This window comes from Sciurus carolinensis, chromosome X (assembly GCF_902686445.1).
Source record: "Sciurus carolinensis chromosome X, mSciCar1.2, whole genome shotgun sequence".
NCBI classification, from domain to species: domain Eukaryota; kingdom Metazoa; phylum Chordata; class Mammalia; order Rodentia; family Sciuridae; genus Sciurus; species Sciurus carolinensis.
The window spans coordinates 109,076,491-109,095,650 of NC_062232.1; the positions used below are offsets into that span (position 1 = coordinate 109,076,491).

Sequence of the window (19,160 nt, forward strand, 5' to 3'; positions counted from 1 at the left end):
ATGTCAGAGACAAAGTAGAAACATAGATCCTAATGTAGTAAGGTGTATAACATTTGATTAGGCTAACTGCAGTCTTCCCTTGTTGGAGGTACTAACAATAATGATGATAATAATTTTTGTCATTCGAGTTGTTCCTCTTGAACTCTTATTATATACCAAGTGTTTTCTAATTTAATCCTTCCAAAAACCCTCTGAGGTGAATGCTACACTAAATTTACAAGTAAATTACTGCAGCTACTACTTTATGGCAGAACTAGAACTCAAACTCTGGTATTTTTGGCCCCAGACTCCATGTTCTTCTTCAGCTATGCCACACTATCTTCTGCTCTCTTTATTTGGAATCAGTTTACTGAATGTTTAATGAGTGTTTGAAGGTTTATGAGTGTTGAATGACTATCATAGGTCAGTTGTTCACAGACCGTGGGAATACATCTTTAGGGGATACTATAATAGATTGGTGAAGAATGTGCCCTCTGAGGCCAGATACAGAGCCTGAGTTTGAATTTTGGCCCCACCTCTTCCCAGCTATGTGATATTGGTTAAGACTGACCTTCAGTTTCCTCATCTGTGCAATGAGTCAATAGTATTATTAGGGTTGTTGTGAAGATTAAATGAGATAATGATATGGAATATTCAGAATAGGCAAAATCCATAGAGATAGAAAATAGATTAGTGGTTGCCCAGTGCTGGGGAAGGATGGGGAATTGGGGGAGTAACTGATTAATGGATTGGGGTTTCCATTCAGGGTGATGAGAAAGTTCCAGAACTAGGTATAAGTGGTGATGGTTATAAAATTCTGTAACTAAGCTGAAAATATTCAATTATACACATAAATGAGTTATATGGTATATCTCAAAGCTGTTAAGAAAAGATTAAATGTGGTGATAACACAAGTGCTTAAAACAATACCCAGTCTGGGTATGTAGCTAAGTGGACCACTTGCCTAGCATGTATGAGACTCTGAGTTTGATCCCCAGTCCTGCAATAAAAAAAACAGTACCTGTAACATAGTAAGCACTCAGGTAATATTGGTGGCTACTGTTGTTAGTATTAACAAACAAAATAGACATATTCTCTGCTCTCATAGAGCTTACATGTTGCCCATGACTCAACGACAGGCAGGTACACCCCTTCTTATATGAGATGAACAGTTCAGTGGCCCACTGACAAATGCTGAGGGCAGAGAATAAAGTTACAGGATTGCAGGGTGAACAGAAAGCACCCATTTCCAACTGTCCATGACCATTTAGAAAATGTCTATTTTTCAGGAGAGCAAATAGCTTAAATCTTTCTTTTGTTTCATTTTTGCTGAGAAAGAAGCCATTGGTAAGCAAACTAAGATCTGGCATTAATTTGAAACAGCTCCTTTCAGGGGATGGCCAAGAGGATGGTCTGCTATGCCTGTATCACCTGCCCAGCATCTCTCAAATCCTCAAGGGCCTTCTGGATCATCAGCAAAGAGAGTTGTGCCTCATTTGATACTGGTTTATTTTACTGTCTTCTCATTCTTTGGAAAATTCTTTGGAAAATATTTCAAAACTCTGTTAACCGGAACATTCATCTTATGTGATCTTACTGTCCTCCTGACTTTTCCCCTAAGTTGGAGTGCACAATGTATTTTTACTTTCACTGCTTCCCTTGCACAAGGTACAGGCAGAAATCCTTTCTAGATGTTCTGTTTTACTTGTTTTTGTCTATCTTAGGAAGTAAAAGTTAATGATCTGTATTGAAAGAGCCAGCTAAAAATGATATTCAGAAATAAATAGGACATGTTCAAATTTATGTGCATTTAACTTTATTCCCCCTGACTTTAAATAGTTTTTCCCCAACCATACATGAAGGTCAGATTTTAAGCAGCTGTTCCCCATCTTTGTCTTTCCTTCCCAACTCTTCTCCTAACACTTGGGTTTGTAGGAACTAGCAGCAAGCAAAGGGAGAAACTGAACTTGAATTTCAAGCTCAGCCCTCTGCTGAATTTTAAGAAGCAGGACAAGTTCATGGGATGGGGGCGTTCTTGGAATCTGATGGATATTGGGGATTCCCTGTGCCTGGAGAATTGAGACACCCCCCAAATACTTTCTCAGTAAGATATATGCTGTCCCCTTAGCTAGAGCTAGATGGTGATAAACTTCTAGAAGGTGAGACAGATCTGCTCAGGGTGAAAACTCTTCTTTTCCTCCTAAAACTTCATTTTTCAAATGATGTGCTTATTCTGTATTCCCTACATGCCCTATTTTCTCTCTCTCTCTCTCTTTCTCTCTCTTTCTTTCTTCCTTCCTTTCCTCCCCCCTCTTTCTTTTTCCTTTCTTCTTTTTTTTGGGAGGGGGTACTGGAGATTGAACCACTGAACTATGTCCCCAATCCTTTTATTTTTTTATGTTGAGACAGGGTCTTGCTAAGTTCCTGAGGCTGGCCTTGAACTTGTGATCCTTCTACTCTAGTCTCTTGAGTCACTAAGATTACAGGTGTGTGCCACTGTGCCTCATGCCCTATTTCTTGGTTAGTGGCACACAGAAATGTCAGTTTATAAGAATCTGACTATTAGACTAAGAGTGTCACTGTAGCATGTAAGGACAGCCATGGTGCATGTGCAATGTCCCAGAAGTAGGTGGGAGTTGGGGCTGAACAAAAGCAACTGAGGAAGTGAGCAGTGAGAGCTGATGTGAGGAGCCCAGGTGGGGGCCAGAAGCCCTGGGTCTCAATCCCAGCAGGTCTTAGTCCCAGCTCCTTATCTTTTTCACTGCAAGCACAACTGAGCCAACTCACAAGGTGGCCTGCTACATGGCAGGCCCTGAGTGAGTACACATTGGGCTGTGTGTTGCCCTAGAAAAGTCATTTAACCTCTAATCTTGAAGCCTCAGTTTCCTCATCTGCTCACTGGGGATAGCTTCTTCTGTCAGTGTCCTTGGGAAGATAAAATTAGATCATAGACATGAGAGCCTTTTGCAAGGTTGGAAGTGCTGCTGAGTATAAAGTGGCATTATTAACCGGGCCTGGATCTTAAAATTGTTTCAGAAATTATGGGAAAATGGGAATTTCTCCTGTGCCATGTTCTTGCTTTAGTTGAATCTGTTTTCTGGTATTAATTCTCACATGAAAATAGACAGTTTCTCTTGACTTGGCCCTTATTGAGAATTATTTTCAGTAATTGATGTCAATACCATTCACAATGATGTTGTCTGAACAATGTAGTCACCCAGCTTGCAGAAGAGGCATTTTTGTTTAATGCCCATCACTCCCTTGGTGTTTGGGTATAGAGAATATGGGACCTGACTTTGCACCTTTTAAAATGATGTTGGGTGTGTGTTCAATGGCTTGTCAGCACTGATTCTGTAGAACTCTTTAAAGTGATGGGGTGTGGATGCCTATGGGGACCAGCAAGAGCACTAGATTCAGTCAAGGAGAGCCTCTGTAGTCCACTGGGGTCCCTGTACCCTACCCACCCCCACCCTGGGCAGCTCATGTTCGTGTGTCAGAACTGGGTGCTTGGCTCAACCCTGGGAGAACTTTCTTAAGCAAAACTGACCTCAGACCTGACTCTCTCTACCTCTTTACAGTGCCGGAAGCCTCCCAGTGACCCCCAGGAACCCACCAAGAAAAGCCCCAGGGGGGCTTCAGATTCAGGAAAAGAGCACAATGGAGTCAGGGGAAAGCACAAGCACCGGAAGCCAACAAAGCCAGAGTCCCAGTCTCCAGGAAAACGAGCTGATGGCCATGAGGAAGGTAGGCCCCAGAGGCCCCAGCTTTCTGGGCTGGTCTGCAGAGGGAGCCCTGTAGCATGTTGGTAGGGGAGAAGGAACTCAGAGACTGGAAGAGTAAGCCTTCTTCACTATGGGAGGGAGATATAATTGATATCTCTGACATCAAAGACGAGAGGGGAGGGAGAAGGGGTGTTTTCTGCCCCTCCATTAAAAATCAGCACATTCCAAAGGCCCAAGGAAGTGATTTGCAGACAGACAGATGGCAGTCCTATAGCAGAGTAGCCAGCCCATTTCTCTGCAGTGTGTCTAGGCTTGAGGAAGAAACAGGCTTAGGAAGATTTGGACAAAATTATTAGAACCCCCATTAGACAACAGAATTGGGGTTCATCATGCTGTTCTCTCTACCTTTGGGTATACTGGAAAGCTTCCATTTCACAAAGATAGAAACCAATTGCTAGCTCACTAGCTGGAAGGGTTTAGAGACATCCTATGCCTTCATTATCATTTATGGACACACAGGATGTTTGGGGGTGGGGGAAGTGTGTACGAGATCTGTGTGCTCTGTCATAGGTGGTCAGGGAGAGATGCCCAGGCATTCATGACCACAGCAGTCCCTTTTCATGGCCTTGTCCATCTGACATGACCTGCCTCTTCTAGGCTGCTCTTATATAGCAGCTTTCTTCTGTTGACCGCCCCCTGCTTCTGTCTTCCCACCTCACTCAGTGCTTTATGGTTCATCAAGGTTGCCCTTCTCTGGGGAGTGCTCCAACTCAGTTATAACTTACTGGAGGTGCAGAGCCTTCAAGTCATAGGGACAGCTGCATCTTCTTTCTGGCATGCTGTTGAATTGATTGTGTGCACTGCCTTTTTTGGTATCAGCAAAAATGACACAACTCCACTTTCAAAAATTACTGGGAAAAACTCCTTCCTTAAAAGAGATAGGTATGTGATAGCAGCGTAAGGGGAGCTAATAGGGATAGCCCTGGGTAACCGTAAGGTCAATATGAACCTCCACCTTGATTTTCCCACTTGAGCTTCATAGGTGGGTTTTTCAAGTTTTAGATTCTGACTATGATGTTTCTGCCTCTGCCCTGAAACCACACTTAACTCCAGGTTCCTTGGAGAAGAAAGCAAAGAGCAGTTTTCGTGATTTCATCCCAGTGGTTCTGAGCACCCGAACACGCAGTCAGTCTGGTGAGTGAGACCAAGGTTGTGGTCCATCTTGGCATCTTCTGTGAACAGAGAGGTAGACATCTGGTTGAGTGATTTTGCCATTGACCCAGGTGGAAAGTTGGGAATTTGCTTCACTGGGCTAAAATGCCAGGTTCCTTGGAGACACAGAGAGCCCTGGGTAGAGTCAGGAAGCACTGTCCATGGTTTTAGGACTATTCGCTTAGCTTTTCAGAGCAGGGATGACATCTATTTTGGGGAGCCAAGGGCAGAAAGAGGAGAAAGGCCTGTGCCACTCAGAAAAGCTGATTCTACTCAGCTTTGGCATCTCATGATTATTGAGTCTCATCTTCGGTACAGACATATAACCTTTGGACCTGGGTCTTATTACCTGATGTAACAGGCATCATCAAAATTGGAAAGGCCATTGAGTTGTCAGGGTCTTCAGAATCACTTTTGGTACCCTGAATTTGTGTTGGTCAATCCCCAGGGTCTAATTAAAGAATCCTTCCCAGCCTGTACTCTCTTCTGCCGGCTCCATGTTGGTACACAGGGCCGGAGATGGTTGCCCCGCTTCTCCCAGATTTCCATGCAAATTGGATGGAATGGGGAAGCAGGGCACACTGTAAACTCAATGGTCTGACATTCTGTTGAAGAACACCTCAGCACATGGTGAGCACAGAGGTAATTGGGGCTCATAATGATGGTCTGGAGGTCTCACACAATCCCAGAGTACCCTCTGATTCATCAGAGAGCGATTACATTACTGCCAGTCCCATTTTCATGTTAAACACATTGTAGTGTATTTGATTCTTTGAAAATTGGGGATCCCTGTATGATTTCTGTGGTGATGCTGTATTAACCAGAATATTAGATTAACCAGAACACTTTGTTCCCCGCCTGGTCCATATAATGGAAAGTTTACTGGAGAGCTGTTGTCTTAAGCAGTGTGAACCACTTGAAACTTGGGTCAAGGTCGCCTCTGTTCCCCTTGAACCATTTCTTTCTTCTACTGCCCTTGCTGGGGTCCTGGGACTGTCAAGTTAACAGCTGGGCCTTGGGAGAAAGATGGTAGAGTCTCACAGTTGCTTCCCAAGAAGGTGTCAGATCTCCTGTAGTGTGAAACCAGGCCAATTTAAGACTGTACTTTTGTTGTTAGCAGAGTTGAAGGAAAGAGTGAGTAGAGAAAATGGCCTCTTGGCAATGTGGCCCAGAAGGACCAGAAGGTACCATCCATCCTGGGGTGGCTGTAAGCGGAGGGGGAAGTGTTGTGTGGGGGGAGAGGCCTGGGAGAAAGCCCCACCCCTGAACTCTTGGCAGCTTGCTGGGAGGTGGGGTCAGCTTAAGGGAAGAGAGCCTTGCTGCATTACATTTGTCACAGGAAAGGGACTCCTTGCTTTGCTTTTCCTGAGACTTCTTTTGTGGTGGTCTGCTTGTCCAGGGTGACTCTTGTCAGTGAGATTGGTGGGGCCACAGACTGAGCAGGGGGTGCTTCCAGTTGTCCTCCTTCACCCTCTACTCAGCCCCCATTTCCCAATCAGCGGGGACCTGTAGCTTTCTCTTGCCCTTCACACAATGCTTGGCACGTTATAAGCAGGAAGCAAGAGTTTGTGAAGTCAATTCAAGTGACACAGCACTGTGGATGAGTAAAGGTGTGTGTGCTTAATACTTGATAGTTGTATGATATGCTGGACTCTGTAAAACACCAGCAAGAGATCTCATTCAAACCCCAGAACAGCCCTGTGAGGTCAGCAAAGAGAGAATAGTGTTCCCTTTTTATAGATGAGGAAACAGAAGGAACTTTCCCAAAGTGTTCAACTTGGCAGAGTCTGAACTTGAACCCAGAACTTCAAACTCCCAAGTCTAGGGCACTCATGTCAGCATCATACTTAGTCATTTGAAGAGGTACCTGACTGTCCTCTGTATGTCCCATCCACAGGAAGCATCTGTAGTTCCTTTACTGGTATGGCAGAAAATGACATGGGAAGCCAGGAAGTCTTTCCCACAGAAGAAGAGGAGGAGGTGGCCCCCACCCCAGCTAAGCGTCGAAAGGTGAGAAAGACCCAGCGGGACACCCAGTATCGCAGTCATCATGCCCAGGACAAGACTCTGCTGAGCCAGGGCCGTAGGCACCTGTGGCGAGCCCGAGAGATGCCCTGGAGGACAGAGGCTGCCCGGCAAATGTGGGACACCAATGAGGAGGAGGAGGAAGATGAGGAGGAGGGCCTGGTGAAGAGGAAGAAACGGAGACGGCAGAAGAGCCGAAAATATCAGACTGGGGAGTACCTGACCGAGCAAGAAGAAGAGCAGCAGCGGAAAGGGAGAGCAGGTAAGGCTGACTAGGGGGCTGCTGTCCCCACAGTGGGGTTGGCTTCTGGGAACCCTGGGTCATCCTCGTGTTCCCACCTCTGCCTGCTCTACACCAGCCCAAGGCCTCGGGACCTATAGAAACCTAGTCTATGATCTCTAACTACCAAAGGAGGTCACTCAAATCTAGCCCCAAGCTGTCGACTTTGGGTTGAGATTGAATAAGTTCTGACTGGCCCACAGGTGCGTTGAGGACATGAAGGCCTAAGCCCTCCAGTTTCCCATAGTCATCTGAACCTGTGGGCCAGGCCACTGTGACATCCTTGGCATGGGCCAAACACCATACCAAAGAGTTCTCTGGTTGACTTGGGGGAGTGGTGTTTGAGGAAGACAGGTTCTCTCTTAGAATCTTGGAATCAAGAAGAAAGAGGGCACTGACCATCTTTCCTGAGATGCCTCCATTCCCTAAACTAAAGTACAGTAGTTCCCTCAGACGAACAGAAGAACTTCAAGTAGAAGTGGATATAACTTTGCTTTCTCAGTTAAAACCACAAAGGTTATTCAGAGGTGGAGTGAAACTTTGAGGTGGCCCAAGGCGATATCTTTTTTTGTAGGATGTGAGTTGGGAAAGTAGGCAGTCAAAAGAGAAAACCAAGTGTTCTTTGGCCATGCCAGATGCTAAAAAATATGCTCATGGAGGCACAGACTGTCACACAAGCTAATATTGGAGTGTTCCACTAAATACTATTCAGACTCATTCCTGTGGTGGATTTCGTTTCTTTCTTTTTTGTATTGGGGATAGAACCCAGGGGTGCTTTACCTCTGAGCCACATCCCCAGTCCTTTTTTTTTTTTTGAGACATGGCATTGCTAAGTTTCTCAGGCTGGCCTTGAACTTGCGATCCTCCTGCCTCAACATCCTGAGTAGCTGGGATTACAAGTGTGCACCTCATGCCTTGCCGTATAGTGGATTTCTAATTGAGCAAAAGGCACATCTCTGCGTTCCATTAAACACTTCTGTCTCCCCCTTACATTCTCTGACCTCTACCCTTGAAACAACAATTGATTATTTCCTATGATGTATTCATTCCGAGCTGCTGGTAAACACCTGCAACTCCCTTATTAGCTAAAAATGGAATAACCTCACATCAAGTGGGTAGTAGATTCTGGGTTTGCTATAATGCAAAGAAGGCTTAACCTTGTTTCCCACTCTGTTTAAGTGGACATATATATGACACCTATCCCTGTGCTTAAGAGAGTAATTGAGCTAATTTTCAACCGTATGAGTGAGTGGGAGCAATTTTCCCTTTCTTTTTCCAGAACCATAATGGATTGTTCATGAATAAGTTGTCAAACCATTGGCCTGAGCCACTTGTGTTGGGATAAAGAGGAGCTTTGTTGCACCTGATCTTCTCTAATGAGGGCTGTTTTCCTAGCTTGGAAACTTCCTATGGAGCTATCAGCTCTTGGAACCAGAAGAACCTTCGAGGTTGCCTGGTCTGGTTTGCCACCCAATGCAGAGAGAGCTCTCTGTAGTATCCAACAGGGAGTAACATGGGGGAATACCGGTGATCAGGGCATCCTGCTCGATTTGAGGGCAGCACCAGTTGTGGAAAGTAGGTCATTATCCCTCCATGGATGTATCTAAGTGTTTTGTGTTGAGGCAGCTGGCTTTGGCATACGGTCTGGTCAGCAGCCTCCAGATTTGATGATGACATTTTCATGCAGGAATTTTCTGACAAACACATCTCTCCCCAGGACCTTCTAGTCCCTCCTGCTACTACCTGTCTTTCAGATCAGTGTCAGAGAAGCAGGCAGCAGCCAAACTATGCAGGTCACCCTCGTCCTGTCTGAGCCTTACAGCCTTTCCTTTCATCCTGGGCTTGGCTGTCTCCCTTCTTCACCTGTGAGGAGGGTGGGAAGAGCCATTCCCCTTATATACCTGTTATCTTCACTCTGTTCCTTTGCATACTCTTATAAAGCCCTTGTTCCTCTGCAATTGAATAAACTCCAGAGCCTTCCCTGCCCTAGGTAAATGTGGAGGGGGCTATTTCTTTTCTTGTGGTATTGAATGCTATGATATGGCTCCCCATGCTTCCTGAGGTCCTCACAAGGCACCATTCTGTTCCTTCCTCTTCTGCCTTAGTCCAGATGTGTTGCATCAAAACCCCTAGTTTAGATATTCTGGCTGGAAGTGCCATTAGAGACCATCCAGCCTAGCAATTCCTGGACAGGTTATGGGGACCCAATAGTGGGCTAGGGCTACTTGGGAAAAAGAGGTGGCATATAAGGGTTGTTCATAAGCTACAGACAGTTCCCCATACTGGAACAATGATTCTCATGCCTGGGTCTGCCCTTGGCAATGTCACACATGAGAGTCCATGTCGGGGGAGGTGAGTTGAGAACACTTGGATTTCAATTCCTTCATTTCACAATGTAGAGAAACTGAGGTTACAGTTACTTCCCTTCATAGACATACTGATCTTTTGCCATGTGCTAGGCAAAAGACTAGTACTTGTGTTCAGTCCCATGGCAGAGATAAATATCACACAGTCATGGCCCTACCTAAAGAGTTTGCACTTAAATAATGTAATAATCGTGCCTTACTCTCTAATGCTTTGTAAAGGATTTTGCATGTATGACCTCACTTAGTTCTCCTACCACTCCCGGGATTGGATCATATTCTCCCCATTTATAGGTATGAAGGAAGGCCCAGAGAGCTTCTGACTTGCTTCTATCCAATCACACAGTGACAAAGCCACACAGCATTGATGTTAAGAGATAAGGGCAAACACAATCTGTTGCCCCTACGCATGGGGTTTAGGGTAGACCCTAAGGCTGAGGCTCTTGCTAATGGAGATCCCAGAAGGCCTTTTTGAAATTAGAATGCACTTTGTTCAGTGAGCTGTGGTTAGAAATAAAGATGTTGTCCCATGTGTTTCAGTGACACCAGTGACTTGATTTCCAACCAGGGAAGATGGCAGGTTTCTTCCATTGCCTGCCAGCTAAGTAGGCCCATGACACCTTCTGGTCCTGGGGAGTTTCTGTTGCTTTGATCTTTGTGTCCTCAGAGAGTGACAAACAAAGCAGTTGGATAGAGAGACTATAAAGACAGCCTTCTACCTTGTACCCCCCCCTAACCTCACTGTACTTGATACTTAACTTCAGTGGAGCTGCTAAGTTTGTATTTTTCTTTTTTTGCAGTACTGGGGACAGAGGTACATCCCCGGCTCCCCACCTTTTATTGGGGGGCAGTACTAGGGATTGAACCCAGGGGCACTTAACCACTGAGCCACATCCATAGCCCTTTTTAATATTTTATTTTGGGACAGGATCTCACTAAATTGCTTAGGGCCTTACTAAGTTGCTGAGGCTGGTTTTGAACTTGCAATCCTCCTGGCTCAACCTTCCCAGCTGCTGAGATTACAGGTGTGCACCACTGCACCCAGCTTTCCCAGCCCTTCTTATTCTTTGAGACAGGATTTTGTTAAGTTGCCAAAGCTGGCCTCAAACTTGTGATCCTCCTGCCTCAACCTTCCAAGTAGCTTGGATTACAGGGGTGCACCAACACACCTGAATAGGTTTGTTTTTATATTGGAGATTGAGACAAAGAGGTTGGAGAGAAAACTGAAAAGAAAAGAAATTGTGATTTGTTCTGGACCAGGGGAAAATCTTTTATCTTGGGGCTATTACCCTCATCTTGGGGATAGCCAGATGGGCTGCCACCCTGCTGGCCGGGCTAGGAGCTGTCTCTTGCTTGTGGAGGAGGGACTTTGATATTGAAGTACGCATTCCATTCAAGAAGGATTGAGTGGAATAGTCAGCTCTGCATTACATACCAAGAGCTGATAGTTATACAACTTTGCGCTGTGCTTTGAATCCCCGAAGTCCTCTGATTCATCTTAGAGGATGGCATTGCTTTTCAGTGTTCCATTTCTCTGACTTCTATTCTTTCCTGTTTTTTGCTCAGATTCAAAGAATCGTAAGCAGAAGACTCCCTCCCAAAGTTCGGAGCACCGCCTCAGGAACAGGAACCTTCTCTTGCCCAGCAAAGCCCAGGGGATCTCAGATTCACCAAATGGTTTCCTCCCAAATAACCTGGAGGAGCCAGCCTGCCTTGATAATTCAGAAAAGCCATCAGGAAAACGAAAGTGCAAGACCAAGCACATGGCGAACGTCACAGAAGAGGCAAAGGTGTGTGGCCACCAGGGGAACAGGGCAGTGGACAGGTGTGGGTGTGTGTGGCAAGGAAGCTTTCCACCAAATTCCTTCAGCAGGGATCTTCTCAGGGAGGAGGGCAGGAAAGGAATGGATGGGGATGATCAAATTAACCCATGTTTATTAAAGACTTCTAAACTAGTTCTAGAATGGTTAGGGTTGTATTTGAAGAATGGGAACTAAAGTTATAGCCAACTATAGAGTTTGACCCATTATGACTTTTCCTCTACAATCCTTGGATCTCCTTTGAATTTAGGAAGAGTTAAAGAATATGGCAGGATGTTAGCTTGAATAGCTTGTTAACATCCAATCAAGAAGCTTTTGTCTGAGCTTAACTCACTGGAAACCAATCATGGAATTTTCTGAGTCAATCAAGGTAGAAAACAACTTGTAGAAGCAAGGATTTTGATGTCCAGATAAAGGTTGCTTGAGGGTAGAGCTGAAGGAATTCTATTTGGGTCCAAGTTATAGCTGCCATCCCTGCCTTTCTTTGAGTGAATGGGCACTCACTAATCAGCTAGGCATTTCCAGGGCCCCCATTCAAAATTGACATCTCTTTTGGATCTGATATCCACTGCATTGGTTTTGGGTCTTACACAGTACCATTAGAAAAAAATACTAGACAGTCCTCATCCTGTGAATTTTTCTTTTGAAAAAAGTGAAGGTCTAAGGTAAAATGTGTACCCATAATAGGTATTTGCCATTGACAATCAAAAAACCCAAACAGGCTATAAGGGGCTTGCTTTGTTGGTTGTGATTCTTACCACTCTCTCTAGATCCTGAGCAGGGATCCCTGAATAGCACTGGCAAAGAGTGGGTGCTTGTCTCCCCCTCCTTTCTGCTTCCCCCCTCCTGGAACCCTGTTCCAGCTCAGACAAGGTACTCAAGTCTATTTGCTCATCTTTAAAAATGGAGTTGATACTTCATGCCCTTTCTGTCTCACAAGGGTGCTTGGGGGAACAAAGGAGGCAATGTCTGTGACAGGCTTTGATAACGGTAGAGTACTCTCTGAGGGTTGGTGTGTATCCTTGTGCTTCAGGCAGAGGCAGGAATGAGGGGACAGAGGCATGGTGTGACATCTGTTTCCTCTCACCCCCAGCGTTATAGAAAGACAGGGGCCCAGGGGGCAAGGAACCCCGGTCTGTGCTAAGTACTTAATTCATATTATTGCTCTTAATTCTGCTTCATTCATGTTATTGATCTTAATTCCTGCAGTGAATCTTGGAGATAGGTATTTATATCATCTTCATTTTATAGTGAGGAAACTGAGGGAGGTTGAGGGATTCATTTCAAGGTCACTCAGTGGTCCAGAGTGCCAGGGTTGAGACTTGGAGCGGGCCTGTCTGCCTCTGCAGCCCCAGTGGTTCCATGTGCCTCACAGACTCTGAATGGGTGGCTTCTATCTGTATCCTGGAGACACTAGGGGAGGGGGCTAGCAGGCAGGAAGCACTGCAGCCCTTTGCAACTCTGGCAAAAGGTGGGCGTCCCAGTCTCTTGCCTCCCCCTCCCCTTCCCCTGCTCTGCCCAGACACTCAGATGGCCCAGTCCCACACAAAGGTAACCAGCCGAACACTCTGATGCTTCTGTCTGGTTGTTCTGCCTGGCAGTGTGTCTGTTGAAGTGTTCTCCCAGAGAGGGTTTTGTCCCTCCCCAGGGCCTCCCTTTCTCCCTCCAGCCTTTCTTTCCCTCCCAGTCCCCACCACCTGCTCTGGTTGCCCCCATGGCATGGGCTTTGTAGTGGAAAGCAAGGCGGGGGGAGGGAGGGGGACGCTCCTGCAGCACTAAAGCGGGGCATTGGCCAAGGGCTTCTTCCCACAAGGGCTCAAAGCCAGGGGGGAAGGGGAGAGGGGGAGGGGTCCCCCTACTTGTTCTTGCTCCTCCCTCTCTCAGGCAGCCTCCCTCCTGCTCTCTGGCAGCTCTGGTCCCCAGAAGGAGCATCACCCTTTGGTTCCTGGTTTGGCTTAGTGAAAACCTGGTACTTTACCCAGCATCCTCTAGTCCTGCCATTAAATGCCCCATTCTCTTGGTAATAAAGCAAAATTATACCCTCATAGTTGGTGTCTTCATGCTGGGGATTATACCTCTGCCCTTTTGGGATGAGGACTGATTATGGCTTCTTGTGATCTTGGGATTTTCCAGAGGAAATAAATGTCCTGACTCCTCATCTTTTCTCTGCTACTTCTCCTTTTCTGACTTTGACTTTCTAGGTCTGGCCACCTGGGGCTCTACACATGGCTCACACAATACCTATTTGTTGGACTCAGGGATGGCCCTGAGTTCTGAATTTAGTGCTTTAAGAAACTAAATAGAAGGTGGCAATATAAACCCTGCCCCTCAAGGAGCTTGGACCTAGCCTGGGAGCTTATTGCAGAGGCTGAGGCAGGAGGATCTCTTGAGCCTAGAAGTTAGAGGCTAGTCTTGGCAACATAGCAAAACCCTGTCTCAAATATTTTCAAGTCTTAGCAGAGGAAATCAAGACTTACCCATAAAATGCTAAAAACAACGACACCAACTGGGCATAGTGGTACATACCTGTAATTCCAGTGACTCAGGAGGCTGAGGCAGGAGGATTGCAGGTTTGAGGCCAGCCTCAGCAATTTAGTGAGACCCTGTCTGAAAAAAAAAATACATATATATATATGCGTATATGTATATATATATATATATAAATAAAGGACTGGGGATGGAGCTCAGTGGTAAAGTACCCCAGGGTTCAATCCCTGGTACCCCCCCCAAAAAAAAGTCCCATAAAACACTGGAAGGAAATACAAAAGTGAAACATCAGGCATCAGAGTCTGTGATTCAGAGTAGGTGAATCCAGATATTCAGAGACAGAAGGGAGTGGGATCGGGGGGTTTGTAGAATAGTGTAGAGTATATAGGATTTAAGCAAAATCATAATGCTCTGAGGGATTTGGATAAGTATCTATATTAACTTTATTGTGGTGTAACTAATCACTCTAAAATGTAGTGGCTTAACACAACAATAACCATATATTGTCTCACACAGTCTCTGGGGCTTAGGAGTTTAGGGGCAGCTTAACTGGGTCTGGATCAGGGTCTCATGAGATTGCAGTCAAGGTGTTAGCCAGGGCTACATTCATTTGAAGGCTTGACTGGGACTGGAAGATCTGCTTTCAAGGTAGCTAGCTCACATGGTTGGCAAGTTGATGGTTGTTAGCAGGAGCCCTCCCTTCCTTGCTCCATGGGTGTCCCCAAAGAGCTCTTTGAGTGTTCTCATGACATGGGGCAGCTGGCTTTCCCCACACAGTGAGTGATCCAGAAGAAAACAAGTTAGAAGCCACAGTGCCTTTTAGGACCTGGCCTTGGAAGTGACATGTGGTCCTATCTGTGGTCTCCTACTGGTTACACAGACCAGTCCTATCCATTGGAGAGGAGGCTACACAAAATCATGAATGTCAGTGGGTAGGGTGGGATCCTTGGGAGCCATCTTGAAGGGTAGCTGCCACAGTCTGCCCTCTGGCTTCCAATGATTCATATCCCTCCCAAGTATATTTATTCCTCCCAAGTCTCATCCAGCTATGGCATCAACTCCCAAGTTTAGAATCTCACCATCTAACCCAGGTGCAGAAGAGGCTCCTTCCATCTCATTCCTTAAGCATATAATTCCTCCAGCACAGTTTCTCCTGCTCGAAAGACCCCTGAATTAAAGAGACAAGTTACCTGCCCCTATAAACCCAATATACTATGGTAGGAACATGCATGTGAGCCTGCATAGACATTTCAGTTCAAAGTGGGGGGAGGGGAAAGGGAGGCACCCAGGTGCCTCTCATGAGGATAGGACTTTACTAACATTTTGTGAGTGCCTGTCCTGTTCATTGCTATGCAGCCTTGGTAGCAGTTCATTATCTCACAGACTCTGCAAGGGCGAAAGGCTCCAAGGGGTTGGGCCAGGCCCCAGATCTTACAGGTAGTGGATGACAGAGGCAAACTTCAAACTCAGCACTGTCTCGTTCCCGAGCCTCAGCTTGGTCCAGCACCCTGGGTGGGCCTGAGTATGATCTGGGGACAGGGCGTGATGAAAGATGGGAAAGCCTGTAAAGTGGGAAGTTGGGGGGAGATTTTTGCAATAAGAGTGAAGGCATTAGGAAGTGTGACTCGTCAAAAGAAAACTGTCTCTGCTTTGCTTTGCCCTTGTTACTTGTAGGCATGGCTCATGCAGACCACACGAGGGGCACTGAGGTAGGTAACAAAGGCCTACAGAGTGCTTGAGAGAAGCTGGGATGCCCTGTACCCCCCACTTTCCAATCCCTTCATCATTCCATGGTTTATGGGGCTGAAGATTGAATTCTCTTCACCCCACAGCCCACTGTGGGGGCACACAGGAAGCCATGCTGATCTAACAAATATACCACATGGCTAGCGTGACCTGCTCAACCTCTAGCCTCAAAGCTGGCAGTGGTCTGGGCCACTTGGGGTACTGTCAGCAAAGCACCACATGGACACTGATGAGGTGAGATGGCCTTGGCAGCCAAGTGGCATGGCCATGATGGATGAGATATGTTGCCTGGCCTGACCTAGGGCCACATCTCTGCTTTCCAGGGTAAAGGTCGCTGGAGCCAGCAGAAGACACGATCTCCCAAATCTCCCACCCCAGTGAAGCCCACTGAACCATGTACACCCTCTAAGTCCCGAAGTGCCGGCCCAGAGGAGGCCTCAGAGTCGCCTACAACCCGGCAGATCCCCCCAGAGGCACGGCGGCTCATTGTGAACAAAAATGCTGGTGAGACACTCCTGCAGCGGGCAGCACGTCTCGGCTATAAGGTAAGCCAACACGTGACACGGACCTGGGCCTCTGTTGAGGGAGTGTCTCATCATTGGCGCCTCTGCAGCTTGAGTCCCAGCTGACCTCCCTCTACTGCACACATTGCCTGTGGGGCTGCTTTGCCCCTTGTCTGATCTCAGTTTATGGGAATGCATGCTTATTTGAATGTCTGTTTGGGATAAATGTAATTGAAATGGTAACACAATATCACCCACTGCATTCCTAGGCCAAGCGTGGAGTTTTGGATTTTCACTTTGTCTTAAATTTCCCTGTGTGGTGGCTCCCACCCTCAGAGAGGACCACGGGTGATTATTGCTCACTCTTCATCTCCTCTGCAGCTTCCTCTAATTTTGGCTTCTGGTAGAGGGGTCAGGAGTGTGCTTGAGGGGCAGAGCTGAGCTAACCTCACCTTGTACTACTTCCCCATACATTGGAAAGAAGGCAAAAAAGGCGACTGGCATCTATTGAGCACACTTTTGGTCATGTTAATAAGAGCTTTGATTATAGTAAGCCTATGGAGATAGACTTTAGCATCTTCATTTTACAGATGAGAAGATCGAGGCTTAGCAGTGTTAAATGATGTGTTCAAGATTGCTCAATACTGTGAATATATATGTTGAAAGTCAAACCAAGGTCTTTCAACTTCCAAGTGTCAGGGTAGGGTTAGAAGACTGTTTCATTTACCATGATTAAATTATGTTGTCACACATTTCTGTCATTTTCCACTTTTTCTTGATACAAACTCCCTTCATCATGTGTCTTTGCCCTGATGATTTCCTCAGGATTTCCTCCTAGCAGTAGAGTTACTGGGTTACACAGCATGCCTTTTATTTTGTACCAGGGATTGAACCCAGGGGCACTACACTGAGCCACATCCCCAGTCCTTTTTATATTTTATTTAGAGACAGGGTCTTGAGTTGCTTAGGGCCTTGCAAAGTTGCTGAGACTTGTTTTGAACTCACAATCCTCCTGCCTCAGCCTCCTCAATCACTGGGATTACAGCTTGCACCAACATGCCCAAATAGCATGCCTTGTTTTTAAGGTTCTACTCATTCCAGGACTGCCACTCCGAACCAGACTAGTCAGCACAGGAGAGCTGACTTGATATGTTAACTTGACAGTGTTTCCTTGTCAAGGCCATCTTTTTTGTTTTTTGTACTGGGAATTGAACCCAGTGGCACTTTAACACTGAGTACATAACCAGTTCTTTTTATCTTTTATTTGAAGAGAAGGTCTTGCTAAGTTGCTGAGGCTGACTTTGAACTTGGAATCCTTCTGTCTCAGCCTCCTGAGTCACTAGGATTCTAGGCATGTACCACCACGCCTGGCTTCAAGTCCATCTTTCTTGAGCACCTAGTATCAGTGCCTGCATGACTGCCAAGGGAGACTTGAAGAGAGAATGATGACTAACCCCTGCCCTCAAGGTTAATTTGGGGGAGGATACAGGGGATCAAACCCAGGGGCATTTTACCACTGAGCTACATCTCTGGTCATTTTTTTTAAGACAAGGTCTCAGTAAGTTGACAAGGTTAGCTGGGAACTTGGATTCTTCCTGCCTCAGCCCCCCAAATTGCTGGGATTACAGGCACGGTAGCCCACATCTGGCTCTCAAAGTTATTTTCTTGTGTGGTGGTTGTGGGGCAAAACCAGCAAAGAGACCATCACTGCAGAAGCAGAGTACAACCTGTCAGGGGTCGGAGGGGAGGAGTGGCCTGGAGGTGAAAGGTACCTTTTGGTGAAAGCCAGTCAGCCAGTAACCACTGAGCCATCTGCCCAAGCTTACTCACAGCCATATCCATCCCAACTAGGGTACTTCAAGTCACTGGAGTTCCCCTCTGATCCCACCTGCTCAGTCCAAGGAAGTTAAACACTAAAGTATAGATGAATGACTGATTCATGCTTGGAACAATCCTGATTTGAGGGGAGGGTTGAACTGGTAGGAACATTGTTCCTGCTGAGCTCAGCATCCAGGGGTGGTACTTAAAACAATTCTTCTTTCCCTGTTCTTAAATTACCACCAGAAGCTGTGCTTACCAACACATGTCTCATTTCTCTGGACTGGGGCTGGCTCACGAAGCTCAGGGAATCCGGGTCTGGGAGTATGAGCTCTGAGTTAGCAGGGTAGCCCCCCTCTGAGGACCATACCCCAGTGACCACTACCTAGATGAGCAACGTTTCATAAGAAATGTCTCCCCACTGCCAAGGAAATGGCCCACAGCTGGGATCTTGGTGATCAGTGATTCAGGACCGACTTCTTTTTTTGGCACTAGGGATTGAATCCAGGGGCATCTTACCACCAAGCTACATCCCCAGTCTTTTTTTATTTGTAATTTTGAGACAGGGTCTCACTACATTGCTAAGGGCCTTGCTCAATTGCTGAGGCTAGCCTCAAATTTGTAATCCTCCTGCCTCTGCTTCCTGAGTCACTGGGATTATAGGTATGAACCACCATGCCTGGGTAGAACTGACTTCTTTGATGAAAGATTTTGAGACATTTGGGGGGCTTCAAGTCTAACTGGGATGATTCCAAGAATTTGATCTCTCTTCGTTCATGGAGCTATCCCTATCCCAACAGGACGTTGTTCTGTACTGCCTCCAGAAGGACAGCGAGGATGTCAATCACCGAGATAATGCTGGCTACACAGCCCTGCACGAGGCCTGTTCCCGGGGCTGGACAGACATCCTGAACATCCTGCTGGAGCACGGTGCCAATGTGAATTGTAGCGCACAGGATGGCACAAGGCAAGAAAGTTGTTCCTCCTCTGAGGCCCACCCTCATCTCCAGCTTAGCCTCTCAGTCAGAAGAACTTGCCCCAACCCGGACATATGTAGCACACCAAGCCTCAAGTTATAGAAAGACCTTTTGGACAATTATATAGGAAGCCTTTTGGACAATTTTCCATAGATTGAAGAGGGAACTAGTTTAGAGCAGGATGAGTTCCTGGATGGCCAGTCCACTCTGGTTACTAAGGCCAGGGTT

The 19,160-nt window shown here is 46.4% G+C and overlaps 1 protein-coding gene across 8 annotated transcripts in view; it reads left to right on the forward strand.

Annotated features, from left to right (window-relative positions):
* Positions 1 to 19,160, forward strand: part of Bcorl1 (BCL6 corepressor like 1) — a 66,586-nt gene that overhangs the window by 31,678 nt on the left and 15,748 nt on the right. For 7 of the 8 annotated variants that reach the window (XM_047536597.1, XM_047536594.1, XM_047536593.1 and 4 more), the window contains 6 exons: positions 3,558 to 3,723; positions 4,815 to 4,895; positions 6,811 to 7,200; positions 11,148 to 11,371; positions 15,937 to 16,179; positions 18,756 to 18,922. In XM_047536597.1, coding sequence (XP_047392553.1) covers positions 3,558 to 3,723; positions 4,815 to 4,895; positions 6,811 to 7,200; positions 11,148 to 11,371; positions 15,937 to 16,179; positions 18,756 to 18,922 — 1,271 coding nt within the window. The remainder of the gene's footprint in view (positions 1 to 3,557; positions 3,724 to 4,814; positions 4,896 to 6,810; positions 7,201 to 11,147; positions 11,372 to 15,936; positions 16,180 to 18,755; positions 18,923 to 19,160) is intronic. The other variant, XM_047536599.1, reaches the window with a different exon arrangement.